The sequence below is a fragment of the Myodes glareolus genome, chromosome X (assembly GCF_982192425.1).
Source record: "Myodes glareolus chromosome X, mMyoGla1.1, whole genome shotgun sequence".
Lineage (NCBI taxonomy): Eukaryota > Metazoa > Chordata > Mammalia > Rodentia > Cricetidae > Myodes > Myodes glareolus.
Genome location: NC_142053.1, coordinates 48037238 through 48053270, shown reverse-complemented (window position 1 = coordinate 48053270; position 16033 = coordinate 48037238). Strand labels below are relative to the sequence as shown.

Genomic DNA, 16033 nt, shown 5'->3' with positions numbered 1-16033 from the left:
AGATAGCTGTCTTTGTGTGCCCATCATTCAATCTTTGTAGATCTTGCCAAATTTCTAGATGTTAGCCATGGGACTCAGCTGCTAGGAGAGGCTTGAGGGTGCTCCAACTCCATTTAATGTTGAGTTTTCATTCGGCCCTCTGTGCAAAGAAAGCTTTGTGTCCATGAAATGCCTTCTTAAGCCGAATGTCCTGACTTGAAGCAGTGTATCATCAGAAATATGAGGTGTAACATGTCCCAATGGATATAATATAGTTCAAGAGGTTTGAAAGATAGTCCCTTAAATTTTTACATTTATTTATTTGTGTGCGTGTGTGGGCATATGAAGATGCATGTGTGCCATAGCGTACGTGTGGATGTTAGAGGAAAATCTGTGGAAATAAGCTCCTTCTTTCCACCACATGAGTTCTGTAGATCAAACTCAGGTTGTTAGTCTCAGTGGACAGCAATCTTACTTGTTGAGCCATCTCACTGGCCCTAAATATGGTCACTTTTTGAAATTTTGGGACAAAGTCTGTATTGTGCTAAAGTATCTCTATTTCTGGATCCTTAACAAATACTGTGTTCATCACTGAGTAGTACACAGAAGAGGCTAGAAAAGCGCTTCTCTGTGTGTTGAGTCATAGCGTCAAGTGAGAAGTTCAGATGAGTGGAGGCGGGAGAAGAAAATCCTCCTTTCTTACTACCCTGTGTAGACTGCTAGTCCCTTTTACGCTCTCTCCTCTCCTTCAAGGGTCAGTATATGTGTCTCTACCCATTTTCACATACTGAAACTCTACCGAAAGTTTTCTGTGGGCTGAAGAGGTTTGTGTTCTGCGGCTTTTCCTGTCTGTTGCTTTTTTCATCTTTCTATTCTTCATGACCATAATCACATAACATTTTTGGCAGTCAAACTTTCAGGTTCTGTATTTCTCTCTAGAAAGCCTAGAAAGTGATGAGGCTACTAGATGGCATAAGATGCTTCAAGTAAACAAGGCAGAGGGATTCTGGGAAAAAAGTGACAACATCCCACCATCACTTGCTCCATGTGAGGTTTGCCCAAATAGAATATACACTATGATGTTGGTTCAGCAAAAATGGGTTAGAAAAGTGTGGGTTCTTGTCCCTCCACAGCACTCTGATTGCCTTGACCTTGGGCTTTGTCTCAACCTCTTTCTGCAGGTCAGAGTTCTCTGGTTGATGATGAATAGTATCCTCTGACTCTGGATCATCCTCTTACAGAGACCAGATGATCCGATAACAAACCCATTATATAATGAAAACGCTTCCTGGGGTCTAAAATCCCAATATTTGCAATTTGCTCTGATAAGAACATAATATGTAGGCATGGAAGACAACGTTAATTTAGGAGAGCAAAATGTGTAGTATATATAAATATATATGTACAGTCCAGGGATAGAAAAATGGTTTCTAGTCCAGAATCCTCTATCACTTTGTCTACAGCCTTTTGTTCAGTGTTGCTAGGATCCATGTGGTTCCCCGGAGAGTAGAAGCTTGATTTAAAATAGGCCTCTGTTTTCTGTCCCTTGTTACTGATCAGAACTTGGAGTCATCGAAGCCTAACATTCAATAGAATGCCCTACATACATACATTACAAGTTTTATTATGTAGAAATAACTGTTCATCCTGGTAGACCACTAAATGCTTTAAAAATCACTGAGTATTTAAAATATGTCATTGAAAAATAGAGGATTGGAAACTCAGTCTTAAAATGGATAAAAATATGTACTAGTAGCATAGGTAAAGATGTTTGTTATTTATTTGTTCCCCAACCTTATAACTTTGCTAGTGTAATCTGTATTAAGATAATGGTGTTATGAATCATACTTATAATTCTTGTTAAACATAAGTTGCCTCAGCAAATCCATTTTTGGTTACTTCAATTAATCATTTTTAAAATAATATTTTTATTCTTTGAAATTTTCATATTTATACAATATATTTTGGTCATACTTGGATTACTCTTTTGTACTTGCAGCAGACTTAGGACTTTTGGTTTTGCTAGTTTGCTATTCATTTTAATGATGACTACATTAGACAAAATATACAAAGTGTTAGGTTTAGGAGCTAATTATTGGAAGGCAATGGCGTTAAATTCATGTACTATAAAATGCTAATTAGGCTCTGAAACCTATTAGGCAGAAACTGGATCAGGTCTCTCTACCAGTCAATAATTAACATCCAGTTCTGAGTTCTCTCAGTGTGTGAAGGAAGCCTAAAAGAAAACAGTAGAGATAATTTTTCCCTCAGGAGGACCCTAGCCTAAATGGGAAGACATACGAGCAACACAAACACTACAGTTAAACCCATGATTTTCCTGGGATTTTATGAGAAGTGTAATTGTCCGCTATCATGTCAATTATGTGTTTGGGATGACTCTCCAAAGGTTATTAGCTTGTAAAACAGTGTTCTGGGTGTATCACGTGTGAATGTGTAATGCAAATAAATGTACTTTAAAAACAGGTTAATTTATTTTCTCCTCAGTGGATCATCACAAGAGCCTATGCCATGCATATGGCAGATGCTCTTAATTAAAGTGGAGGGAAGCTATGGTCTAAAGAATTTGAATGTTTTACATAGCACCACTAAGCTAATACTGTTTAGATATAAGACCTTAAGAAGACTCTATTATAAGAATAAAACAATGGTTTTTAAAGCTATAAAACTACTATATAAATATAAGATTATTCTTATAATTAATTATGGTCATTGACAACCTACCTAATATCCATTTTGTCTTCTATTTGAGTCTTCATCATATAGAATATAGGGAATTCTATATACTGACTATTTTTATGTTAGAATTTTTTGACAGTTGCTTTGTAACCCAGACTGGCTTTTAAATCATTATGTAGATTAGGCTGTCCTTGAACTAACTTGTGATTCTCTTGCTTCAGCTTTTCAAGTGCTGGAATTACAGCCATGTACCAACACTCCCGGGGGGGGGGGGGCAAATTATCTTTTCTGAACTTGAATGAGTCATTCGCTAATCATAAAGTTCTTGTATTTGGTTGTTTTCTTTTTCAGTTCCAGAAGATGTTTTCATTAGTTGATGTTTACAAGGGATTCCCCCGATCTTTAGTTGTTCAGTGAAACATTCATTATATCTTCCTTGAGGTACAGCACAGGATAAATACATCTGCTATACTTCACATTCGCTTAGCCAAGGGACAGTCATACACCTTGCCTGTCTTTAGTTCCTTCTTAGCCTGTTTAGTTACGCTTGTAAATAAAATTCATGGTTTTAGGAGCTAGTTTATGGCACCGAGACATCCTTTTGCATGATGATAAATAGAAAGAACTCTATAATAACTGGATCTAGCGCTATAATAAAAGTGATCTAGAAAGCATCTAAAGGATCATCTGGTGATTCTAGTTGAACCTGAACAGCAGTTTGTCCTTGAAGAAACAGACTAAGGCTGGACTTATTTGTTTGTCCTCCACGGTATTTTCAGGAACATCTCATGGGTAGTTAATGCTAATATCCTGAAAGGTTAAAGCTAATATCCCAAAGGATAGTTCTTGCATTACTACTTTTGAAAAATAAATCTCTAGCTCCTTTTTTTTCAATCTACAGCCCAGAGGTGAGGCTTAGTTTCACATTTATGGCTTTTCTAGGAAGAAAGGTAACCTCTAGTTCCCCAGGGAGAGAGTGAGAGCCCAGGGCCTTACCCCGAAGATCTAAAAGATGACAGCTACCTAGGATATTAGTTGTTGGGATAAGTAGGTATTTAGGTATGTTCAAAGAGCATTGGAAATAATAGAATTCTGTCAAGTGCAGATCATAGCTGCTTGATCATAACCCTTGATCAGAGCTAGCTAATGCTAGATTTGGAGGGCAATACTTGAATAAATTTTTCATCTTGTAAGTGTAAAATGTGTTATGTTTTGAATTCTTAATCACTTTCATTGAAGCATTTTCTCTTCCCTTTTATATAGGAGTTATGGTGCGTGACTGTAATTTTAGCACTTGGAAGGCTGAGGCAAGAGGATTGTTCTGAGCTTAACTTAGGCTCAAAACATTGAGACCCTATCTCAACAGAAAGAGAGAGGGGAGGGAGGGGAGGGAGAGAGGCAAGCCCTTGTTGTGGTTCTCTTCAGGCACAGAGCTTTGTCATACCTTACCACTAAATTTACTTTTGTTGGTAACCCACCCTTCCCCTTTCTTCTTCCTATTTCTTAACAAATCTCAAACTGAAGAGGATAGAAAGTGAAGGTAAACTATGCAGGAACAATTTTCTAGCTGAGAGACCAAAACCATGTGCATTTGTCTATGTCCCGATAACTAAATCATTTGGAAGGGAACTCTAGGTGGTAAGCACATGGATATTTATTTAACATGTCTATTGATTCTACCATTTCACGTATTTCATGAATACACTTTATGACCAGCAATTGTGTTTTCTGGGGAAAGCTTTATGATTGCCCATCGTTGGGTCATTCTCTAACAGATTCACATTTTGTTGTCGTTAGCACCCTCTAATTCCAAATAAATTAGTGATTCAAAAACTTCCTGAAATTGTAACCCTTTCTTATTGTTTTGTTTTTGTTGTAGACCTTCCTCCACTAAAAGCATTTTGTGATGTAGGTAGGAATGAAGTACTTTTAGTGGCCATTTCAATATTTTTAAGTGAATAAGAACTAAGGCTTAAGAATTTTCTGACACTTGTTGGAGATTGTCGATGTCTCAGAGCATTGCCAGATCTAGACAGGGACTCATTAACCTAGGAAAACAACTTAAAGACGTTAGCAATTCAAGCTGGGGGTGGTGGTGCAGGTCTGTAGATCCACCACTAAGCAGGTAAAACAGGAGAATCGGGAGCTCAAGGTTACCATTTGCTACATAGTGAGTTCAAAGCCTCATGAGATATATGAGACCTTATCTGAAAAAAAAAACCCAGAAGTAATCCACCCAGTAGAGTTATGGGTACTACATAAGCACACAATTTGCAATATTTTAATACTTTATAGTAGGTAGCTATATAGTTTGCTGAGTTTGACTATCTTTTTAAAAACTGAGATATGGTTCGCATACCATAATCATCACCATTTTAAAGTATGCAGCCTAATGGTTTCAAATATAGTTAAAAAAAACTTGGGTAGCCATCCCATTATCTAGTTCCAGAACATTCTGAAAATCTCAGAAAGTCCATACGTATTCGTAGTCACACCCACTCCTTCCCTCCTCTAGGCCTTGATTGCTATTATGTTTTCTATTGCTATGAGTTTCCCTATTCTAGGTATTTCATATAAAGGGAATTACACAATATACTACATTTCTGTACTGGCTTCTTTCATTTGGAAGTATAGTTTAAAGTAGTATCCATATTGCAGCATTTATCAATACTCCATTTGTTTTTGTAGTCAAATAAAATTCTGTATTATGAATAAACCATGTTTTGATCATTCATGGTGACTCTGAATATTGCTGCTGTGAACTTTGGTGTGTATGAGTTTTTGAATGAACACGTTTTTTATTTTATTCAGTACATACCTAGGAGTGGAATTGCTTGATCAGATTTACATTTAACTCCAGAGGAAATGCCAAACTATTTCCCAAAGCAGCTGCACCATTTTACATTCGTGCCAACAATATATATGAGGGTTTCAATTTCTTCACATCCTGGCAGACACTCGCTGCTTTCCCTTTTTGTTTGTTTGCTTTGTATTATTACAGCTATTCTAGTGTGTTTGTTTGTTTTGCATTTCCCTAATGGCTAATGATGTTGGGTATCTTTTCATGTGTTTTCTGCCTATTTGTTTATCTTCTTTGGAAGATCCTTTGCCTTTTCATTCTGCTGGTGGTGTTATTTATAGCCCTAAAGTTTTAAATTGGGATAAAGTAGCATTTATCTGCACTGGTTGCTTGTGCTTTTGCTGTGATCTAAAAAATCATGTTGTTTAATCAAAGTCATCTCAGATTTACAGGAATCTTTTCTTCAAAGATATTTATTTACTCTTTCATTTCTTATACTTAGATGATAGATTCATCTTCATTTATTCATCTTGTAGACTGAAGGGTTTTTTTTTTTTTTTTTGTAGCCCGAGATCTGAACTATGTAGTCACAAGTGGCCTTGAACTCACTATGATCCTCTCCTCCCACCTCTCAAAGGCTGGGGTTGCAGGCACACGCCACCATGCCTAGTTTGAATTATTGTTGTATGTTGTAAAGTAGGTTTCTAACTTCATTTCTTGTGCATGTGGAGATGAAGTTATCCAGAACTATTTGTTGGGATTTTTCTTTCTTTGCGGAATTATCCTGGAACCTTTGTCTATTGGCTGTAAATATACGGGCTTATTTCTAGAGGTTTTTATTTTCCTAAGTTTGAACATTTGCTGTGTGATTTGCAAGCAAGTATCACCTTGGACAAATTGCCTTTTTTGTAATGATAGTACTTGTTTTTTAAGAAAACTGTGAAAAGGGTAATAGGTATTGTAATGCTTAGGTAGTAATGGGGATAGAGAAAATGGAGGCTAGTTGCAGAAATGCTGAAACAGGAGTAACAATCAGAAGCCTTAATAAATGAGAAATGAACAAAGAGATGTTTGAGGAACTTGCAAAAATTATTCAATCCCTCAAATTGGCTAAGGGTGGTACTGTGTCTTAAGAAAATGAAGGAGAATGGAGTCCCGGGCATGGTAGTGCATGCCCACCATCCCATCACTTGGGAGGCAGAAGCAGGAAGGTCACGTGTTAGAGGTCAGCTTCAGTCTAACGTCAGTGGTCTTCCATAACCATCTTAACTGGTTGCAATTTTGTAAAAATAATACAAGGTATTTAAGGTATTTAAGTAATTTTCTGTACTTTGTCTAGCCTTTCTGTTGTATTGTTTGTTTGTTTGTTTGTTTTCAATGTCAGACTTTACTGTTAAGGACACCTCTGAGAGTCCATTGAAAGCTACGTACAATCCTCTTCAGGTAATAAATGCATACGACAGTCACATGCTCTGCAGACGTTTTATAGGAGGCCCAGAATCCCCCAGTTAAAACTCTTAATTTGACCTTATATAAGGCAATTGTGCCCCAGAATGTGCTTCCCCAAGCTTTATTTCACAGTGAAGTTTAAGAGTTGTATTGATTTTGGAACACATTTTAGGGTTTCATATGAGATTGAAGAGGCATTTCTCCATACAGAAGCATTTGTACAGCACCCTCTTAAGGCAGAGGAACTGTGACACTTAAACTGATTTTATAGAGGTGTCAACATGTAGAAGTGACTTTCAGTATTGCTTCTGACCAACCAAGGTAGTTTTCAACACAGATATTGTGGAATGCCTGAAGCCCTGGGAGGGGTTGGAATAGATGTGTAGTGTCAGATGGAGATAGTCCTAGAGGAAGGAGTCAGAGAGGCAGGCAGGTTCAGAGGGACACAGAGAGACAAAAATAGAAGCGGAAGCAGGCCATTTAGAAACCCTCTTAAATAGTTAAGATATCGTCAGTGAAGGAGGTGAGATGATTAGAGTAAAGGTGTGGGGGGAAAAAGCACAGACCTTGGCATGAGACTGGTTTCTGCTTTTGCTTTGTGTTTCTGGTTGACTTACTAATGACTATGAGCCTCGTTTCCCTAAGTATGTGATGGGTCTAGTAATAATACTATATCTATAGTCCTGAAAGAATAATGCGCACAAAGTACTTAACACAGTACTCAGAATGCAGTGAAATAATCAATAAATATTATGCACCTTCTTTCTTTTGGTTTGAGTAATACTTTATTGGCCATTATTGAATACCTATTTTGTGCCAGTCAAAATGCTAGGAATAAAAATAAAAAGTTGTTGCTGCTCGCCAGGAGAGGAAGGAGTTAGTTGGAAATACAGGTATGTTAAGGAAAATGTTCTAGAGAAATAATAAACACATTCTGGGCTTGGATGGTACCATTCATCATTTAAGGAAATCTGAAAGAGGAAATGATTGTGTGTGGGTTTTTTTTTTTTGTTTTGTATTTTGGTTTGGGTTTTTTTTTTTTTTGCATGAATGATCAGAGAGTATAAATCCATTTGTGGCCATTTTCAATCTGAGCATCTGAGGGGCATCAGGTGAAATCATCTAAGGAAATAGTCTTACTTTTGTGTAGAAGTTGTGATCTTTATTCTCTAAAAGCATCCAATTGTAACATTTCTATACAAGCATATGTGTGAATATATTTATAAGAACATGAAAATTGTAAAATGAAAATATCACATGTCCCCTTTTAAAAATGTAACTCAACAAACCTTTGAGCCTACTAAACTAACTGGGAGTGTCTGTCTTATAAAGAAAACCCTGCCCATTTATAGCACAATTTACTGTAGGAGGTTCCATTAAATAGCTGGTTAGTCCGGTGCATTAAACAGGGTTGATTTAGAAACATCTTTTGTGTATACATTTATTGTACTTAAGTGCTAGATATAATTGTACCCGGAACTTGTCATTCCTGTCAGAAGATGACTTGCATATCACTAATCAATGACAATATTTGAACAAACACCAGTGCAAGAATCAAATTTAGGGGTCCTGGTGAAGATGTCTAAAGCTAGGGAGATGAGTAAGACTACTCAAAATCAAAAGATGTCCTTCTCTCTCTTATTAATAGAATCTGCAGTTTCAGTCAGTGAAATACGTTTATAGTTGTCCTTAGTGAGAGCTAGCAGGATGCTAAGGACACATAGCAATCCCTGTATGTCCAACTCTGAAATGCCCGTGGGCAAATGCATAAAGTGACAAACTGGTTAGTTCTGTCAACTGGGAGATTTCTTGTGCTCTCTGGTCCACACTAAAATGAAGGTTGCCACATCTGAAGATTTCTGGCTGTTCAACTTGCCAATTTCCATCCAGACCTTGATTTGCATCTAATCGTGTGTTAGTAAGCACGAAAACATGCATGGGGGATGAGCTTTGCAACAGGCAGGTGGTAGTTGAGAAAGTGTTTAACATAAAACCCAAACTGAAGCCATCATCGTTAGCAGTTGGGTACTAATTCCTCATTCCTCAACTTGAGGATATGTAAGAGCTTTTGAAGGTGAGGGTTTGAGAAAGGGAAAGGGAAAACTATCATCTTTTGTCTCTAATGACTCAGTTTACTAGAAATAGAATGAAACAAATTTCCATGTGTGGTAATATGAAGTAATTCAAGTTCACACTCAAAAGAAAAACGTATTATCCTGCACTGAAAACTGCGTTCTCCCCAAAGCTGTCTGCTTTTTTTTTCATGCGTATGCTTAGAATAAAATCATTTCAGGAAGGCGAGAGCTAGTTTGAAATATAGCCTTGTTTTCCTTCCACTGGATGTAAGCTAGGAGCAGCCCTTATATCTTGCCTTGACATGAAATAGAGAACAATATTGGAGAATAGGGATTGAGAAATTTGTAGGGCCTCCAACCCATCACGGTCTCAGTGAAGAGATGTCAGTGGAGAATTTAGAAGAGAGCGATCCATGCCAATTGTGTGAGCTGAGATGGTAATGTTAATCAGGAAACCAAGACACAGAGGTGGCCACTTGCTTCTATTTATTAGTGAAGGGGGAAAAAAATCTCAGGCAAGTGTCTAAAACAAGGTTTGAAGGAGAGTGGGGTGTAGAAAGGCTTCCTGATTAATCTCCCGGTAACTCCTATTGCTTAAGCATCCCCGGGGAGCCTATCTGGCCAAAAGTCTCCATTGGTTACAATATAATTATTCTACAACCACTTTTCCTTTGGAAATGCTTAATGACTCTTACTTTGTATTACTCGCAGGTGAAAGCCCAGCCTCTGCGGTTCTTAATGCCTCAGCAGGATTATTTTCACTAAAGATGGAAACACTGGAGTCTGAATTGACCTGTCCAATCTGCCTCGAGTTGTTTGAAGACCCCCTTCTGCTCCCTTGCGCTCATAGTCTGTGTTTCAGCTGTGCCCATCGCATCTTGGTCTCCAGCTGCAGCTCCGGCGAATCCATCGAACCCATTACTGCGTTTCAGTGTCCTACATGCAGGTATGTTATCTCGCTGAATCACCGGGGCCTGGATGGCCTCAAGAGGAATGTGACCCTGCAGAACATTATTGATCGCTTTCAGAAGGCTTCAGTCAGTGGGCCCAATTCTCCAAGTGAGAGCCGTCGGGAGAGGACTTACAGGCCAAGCTCCGCCATGTCTAGTGAGCGAATTGCTTGCCAATTCTGTGAGCAGGACCCTCCGAGAGATGCTGTGAAGACATGCATCACCTGTGAGGTCTCCTACTGTGACCGCTGCCTTCGGGCCACACACCCCAACAAGAAACCCTTCACCAGCCATCGCCTGGTGGAACCAGTTTCAGACACACATCTTCGAGGGATTACCTGTCTGGACCATGAGAATGAGAAAGTGAACATGTACTGTGTTTCTGATGACCAATTGATCTGTGCCTTATGCAAACTGGTGGGTCGTCATCGAGACCATCAGGTCGCTTCCCTGAATGATCGGTTTGAGAAGCTAAAGGTAAGCAGTATGCGTTTTTTGATTTACTACATAGTTGTATAGTTAGCAAGTTCCCCAATAACCTAGGTCACTTTTTCTATAGGATAACTACATCAACTTCAAGTTGTTTTCATGGGGAATAACCTACTCCCTGCAAGTTTTCCCTGGAACCTGTCTTTTGCACAAGCCTGCTTGCATTTACATGTTTCTGTTCAATTCTGGGAGAGTAAGCCCTTTGCCCACCTGACCAGGGTAACAACAATCTCTCTCCTCTGGGACACATTGCACATTACGTGTCTTTGCTATGATCTTTCCCCCTCTTCTTTTCAGTATGCGAGTACCTGTGTAGGTGTTCTGCAATTAGCATGTGTGCTAATTTGCATACTTTTGGGTGAGTCTCTGTGGAGGTGTGGGTGGAAGTGTCTGAGTGTATCTATGTAGATAAGAGATTGGTGGAGAACATTAGTACATGCGTTTGCAAGGGCTGGGGATGTGGCTTGGTAGAGTGCTTGCCTAGCAAGCGCCAAGTCCCTGAGCTCTATTTCCAGCTCTGTAAAAACAACAACAAAAATGCTTAGTCAGTACAGCAAAGGAAACAATACTTGGCATTACAAATTGCCATTGGTCAGTTAACATAGAACTAATTCTTATACCAATGTATCACCAAGTCAGGAGGTGTGACCAAACGCCTGAACTAAAAATGTAAACTGAAAAGCAGTGACTGTCAACCTAGTATTCGATTTTGTGCCCACGTTTGGTATTTTCGGTCCAGGCTAAAACAGTCGTTTGCAATCTCCATCTTAGAAGTTTCGAGTCTTTGACGTGTGTCCAGCGGGCAGTTTTGTGAAGTCATGTTAAATAATATCTGTTTGCAAATCCGAGTACCTAGTTTTAAAAGTCTTCTTACCTCATTTTCATGTTCACCGATGTCAGATCTAGCAAACTGTTCTACTCCTATTGTCTTCCTGATATGTGGTATAGTTTTTCTCAAGAAGGAAGCCACTTACCATAGATTCCAGACAAAATAGAATGTCTAGAGCTGGCTTTGGCAACATATATACTAAAGTTGGAATGAAAAGAGATGATTGATTAGCATGGTCCTGGTGAAAGGATAATGTGAAGCAGTCCATATTTTTCTATGGTTGGAATATATTGTATAAAAAATTATTTTCTATTAAAAACATTTAGATTTGGCAATGTCTAAGTACTTCCGCAGGACTAAAACCTGTAGTGTACACTACATGGCTGTCTTATTAAAATTAAATATATAATTCTCCACATTGTTATAAATTTTAAAACAATTGTTATTTCCTTCAATGACTATTATATTATCACACACTTAGTTATAATATGTTCAGTTTAAAATAAAATGAAATCTAACAAAAATAAAATGTTTGTTTAAATGAATAGTACTATTGGCACCCTGAAATAGAGCCTATACACATATGCAAGCTAGAAGAAAGGCCCTGATTATATGCAAGGAGGGCAACAAGGCAATGGCAGTTCTGTCATAACCTGGTCAACTATTATGCAAATTTACATTAAAATAGGTGTCGGTAATAAGGGCAACAGTACTCAGAATAGGATATATTTTCTTATCCGTAATTTACTGTACACAATATTTAGAGTGTTGGTTTGTGCTTCTTTTGATGACAATTTGTTTCCAATACATAACCTCTTCTCAGATTTTTGGTTAAGAGTAAGTGGTCTCAACTTGGTATGCCAGACTTTGTTGAGTCCCCAAGGAAAGTCTTAGCCCCTCTGAGGAGCAGATGGGGGTTAGGAAGGGGGGAGGTAAGAGGGAAAGTGGGGGAGAGGCGGGAGAAGGGGAGAGAGGGGAACTGGGGTTGGTATGTAAAATGAAAAATAAATTTTTAAGATAAAAAAGAGCAAGTGCATACCTAATGTGTATAAAAGTCAATGACAATCTTTTGATTCTAGCTGGTGATACTTTTATTCTTGTGGGGCTGCAGAGCGGAAGGTTATTGACTTCAGTTCTTAGAGTCAACAAACTGTTAGGTTATGTACCTAGTCTAGTCAAAGCCTTACACTTTGAAGTTTCATAAACTGTGACTCTGCTACACAAAGTGATTTGGTTAGCAGACCCGTTTAGTAATTGGGCTGGAACTGAAAACCAGTCTCCAGGCAGAGTCTACTATCTTTTTTATCCCACAGTTGCCTGCTATTACACTGTTGTTTCCCCCCTGAAATCTGACTTAAACTTAACTCTATGCTCCAACAGCTACGCATTCCCCAGGCCCCGCTACATGATTAACAGCATCAGGAAAAGCACACAATTACATAACGTTCAGCTTCACAATGGCAAAAGATGGGGGTGGGTTGTAAGAAGAGTGACGGATACGGAGAAGAGGGAGCAATCACTGCCAAATATTTTCAGGTGTTAGAATCATAATCAGGCATCGGCCTTGAAAACTATTCCAGGCAGAAATACCGACATCCATATGTACTGCTGAGATAACAAAGAGACCGGGTAGAGGAAGCTTGTATCTCCAGAACACTGGCTACTTGAAAATAGCTGAAAACAGCTATTGATTGATCAGGCATTTGGCAACATGCAGAGAAAGTCCCTGTATCCAGGACTGGGGAAACACAAGTGTATTTATAAAAAGATCCCTTAGCCTGTGACTAATCAGTAATTTTTGGAGAAAGAGTGGCTATATTTTTTGACAGTTTCCCTTTAATTTTTAGGAAATGTGCAGAAAAATCTGTTTATAAATTAAATGGAAACTATTTTTGCTCATTTTTGGATAGAGACTGGAAACAACTGAATCATTCCCAACTGTGTGGTTTGTTATGTTGTCTGGAACATCTAGGACTTTGGAAAGGAGAAGGAGGTGCTGTGCGTGCGTGTGTGTGTGTGTGTGTGTGTGTGTGTGTGTGTGTGTACATGCACAAGGGTGTGTGTGCACGCATACCCATGCATGTGAGTGTGTGTGTGTTAGAGAGAGAGAGAGAGAGAGAGAGAGAGAGAGAGAGAGAGAGAGAGAGAGAATAAAAGAGGGGCTGAGGGAAGAAGGGAAGGTCAGGGAGAAACAGAGAGAGGGAGGGAGAGTTGAAGGGGAGGGGGACTTGGAGAATTTACTCAATCCAGTGCCAAGTGGGAAAGGATATTAGTTCTTCACATTAAACAGAGAAGAAGCCTGACTTTTTTCCTTTTTTAAATTGTTTTTATTAGGCTATATATTTTCTCCACTCCCCTCCCTTCCTCTCCCCTCCCCTTCTACCCTCTCCCATGTTCCCCATGCTCCCAATTTACTCAGGATATCTTGCCTTTTTCTACTTCCCATGTAGATTAGATTCATTTATGTCTCTCTTAGGGTCCTCATTGTTGTCTAGGGTCTCTGAGATTGTGAATTGTAGGCTGGTTTTCTTTGCTTTATGTCTAAAAGCAACTTATGAATGAGTACATATGATAATTGTCTTTCTGAGTCTAGGTTACCTCACTCAATAGGATGTTTTCTAGATCCATCCATTTGCCTGCAGATTTCAAGCTGTCATTATTTTTCTCTGCTGTGTAGTACTCCATTGTGTAAATGTAGCACTTTTTTTCTTATCCATTCTTCAGTTGACGGGCATTTAGGTTGTTTCCAGGTTCTGGCTATGACAATCAATGCTGCTATGAACATAGTTGAGCACATGTCCTTGTGGTACGATTGAGCATCCTTTGGGTATATACTCAAAGTGGCACTGGGTCTTGAGGTAGGTTGTTTCCTAATTTTCTGAGAAATCGCCATACTGATATCCAAAGGGGCTGTACCAGCTTGCACTCCCAACAGCAATGCAGGAGTGTTCCCTTTACCCCACAACCTCTCCAGCATAAGTTGTCATTAGTGTTTTTTATCTTGGCCATTCTTACAGGTGTATGAAGGAATCTCAGAGTTGTTTTGATTTGCATTTCTCTGATGACTAAGGATGTTGAGCATTTCCTTAAATATCTTTCAGCCATTTTAGATTCCCCTGTTGAGAGTTCTCTGTTTAGATCTGTACCCCATTTTAACTGGATTATTTGTTCTTTTGATGACCATTTTTTTGAGTTCTTTGTATATTTTGGAGATAAGCCCTCTGTCCGATGTGGAGTTGGTGAAGATCTGCCATTTTGTCTTGTTGCTTTACAGAAGTTTTTCAGTTTCAGGAGGTTCCATTTATTAATTGTTTCTCTCAGTGTCTGTGCTGCTGGGGTTATATTTAGGAAGTGGTCTTTTGTGCCAGTGCATTCAAGTGTACTTCCCACTTTCTCTTCTATGAGGTTCAGTGCTGCTGGTTTTATGTTGAGGTCTTTGATCCATTTGGACTTGAGTTTTGTGCACGGCGATTGATATGGATCTATTTTCATTCTTCTTCATGTTGTTATCCAGTTATGCCAGCACTATTTGTTGAATATGAGAAGCCTGAATTTTAATGCCATAAGTAATACTTTGTGTTTAATTAAAAAAATTAGAAATAATTTATGATTATTCATTTGATTTCTTCCTAAGGAGAATGGAGAAAGCCAGCAGCTGGCAAAGGCTATGTGAGAAATGACTTACGCATATTCCTCTGGTCCTGAGACTGTCATAAAAGAGCAAGGATGATAGTGTATACCCCCCCCCACACACACACACACCTGACTTATGGTCAATAACTGATGCAATGTTTATTTTTACCTTTTGACTCAGGGGCTTCACTTTTGGCCTTTTATAACTATTTTTTATGTACAGCCTCCTTGACTAGGATTAGTGACCTGTAATGTTCAAGAGAAAGCAGGCAAACCATTACATTATAGAAGAAAGGTCAGAGTAACTAGAAGCGAGCTTGATTTTTGAACATATCCTCAAAATGAAGTTGAGGACTTGGAAGGATACTTATATAATGGTTTATGTTCTTATTTGCTTAGTCTGCATGTAGGGTTGAGATTCGGGACTCACGATCTTCAGAAGACTACCAGTGGCTTAATTAATTCAAACAATACTCATGGTCCTGATAGCTACACATACCTTAGTTCATGATACAGGCCATAGTTTTATAAAACTGCTTCACATTTCAGAATTTCCATTTATAACAGTTCCTCCCCTTATAAAAGACTAATATTACTATATTATCTAATGTTGGCTTTATATCTAGAAGCCAATTTCAGTGGCTCTCTTTTACTAATCGACTTCAACTTTATATTCTAAAATCTGATTTTTATCAGTTGCTGCTCATTTACATTTTCCCCTCACAACTCTCAAATTTGCCAGGTTCATCTACTCAGATGAGCTTCTTACCTGTGACCTGAATAGCCAGCCTCTTTTTTTCTTACTACTTTCTTACTACTTTGACCTGCTCAGGAACTCTACTGGTTTTTTAGAGCCCGAGCCAATCCCTCAAGTCTTCTCCAACATACTCCGGAGACATCATAATACCTTGAGGCCAGATACAATGTCTTTGTTTCTTCAATATTCTCCTTAGTGTCCACCCAGCAGATGTACATAATATATCCTTAAGAAATCCAAATAAATTATGCCTTCCGAATGATATGTTTTTTTTTTTTTGGTTCTATTTTGGGTTTTTTGAGGCAAGATTTTGTTATGTAACACAGACTGACCTTAAATTCACAATCTTCCTGAATGTGCTTCCTGGGTGCTAGC

The 16033-nt window shown here is 38.6% G+C and overlaps 1 protein-coding gene across 3 annotated transcripts in view; it reads left to right on the top strand.

Annotated features, from left to right (window-relative positions):
* Mid2 (midline 2) overlaps positions 1 to 16033 on the top strand; it is a 101496-nt gene that overhangs the window by 3601 nt on the left and 81862 nt on the right. For all 3 annotated transcript variants that reach the window (XM_048428497.3, XM_048428496.3, XM_048428498.3), the window contains exon 2: positions 9712 to 10427. In XM_048428497.3, coding sequence (XP_048284454.1) covers positions 9768 to 10427 — 660 coding nt within the window. In that variant the 5' untranslated portion in view covers positions 9712 to 9767. The remainder of the gene's footprint in view (positions 1 to 9711; positions 10428 to 16033) is intronic.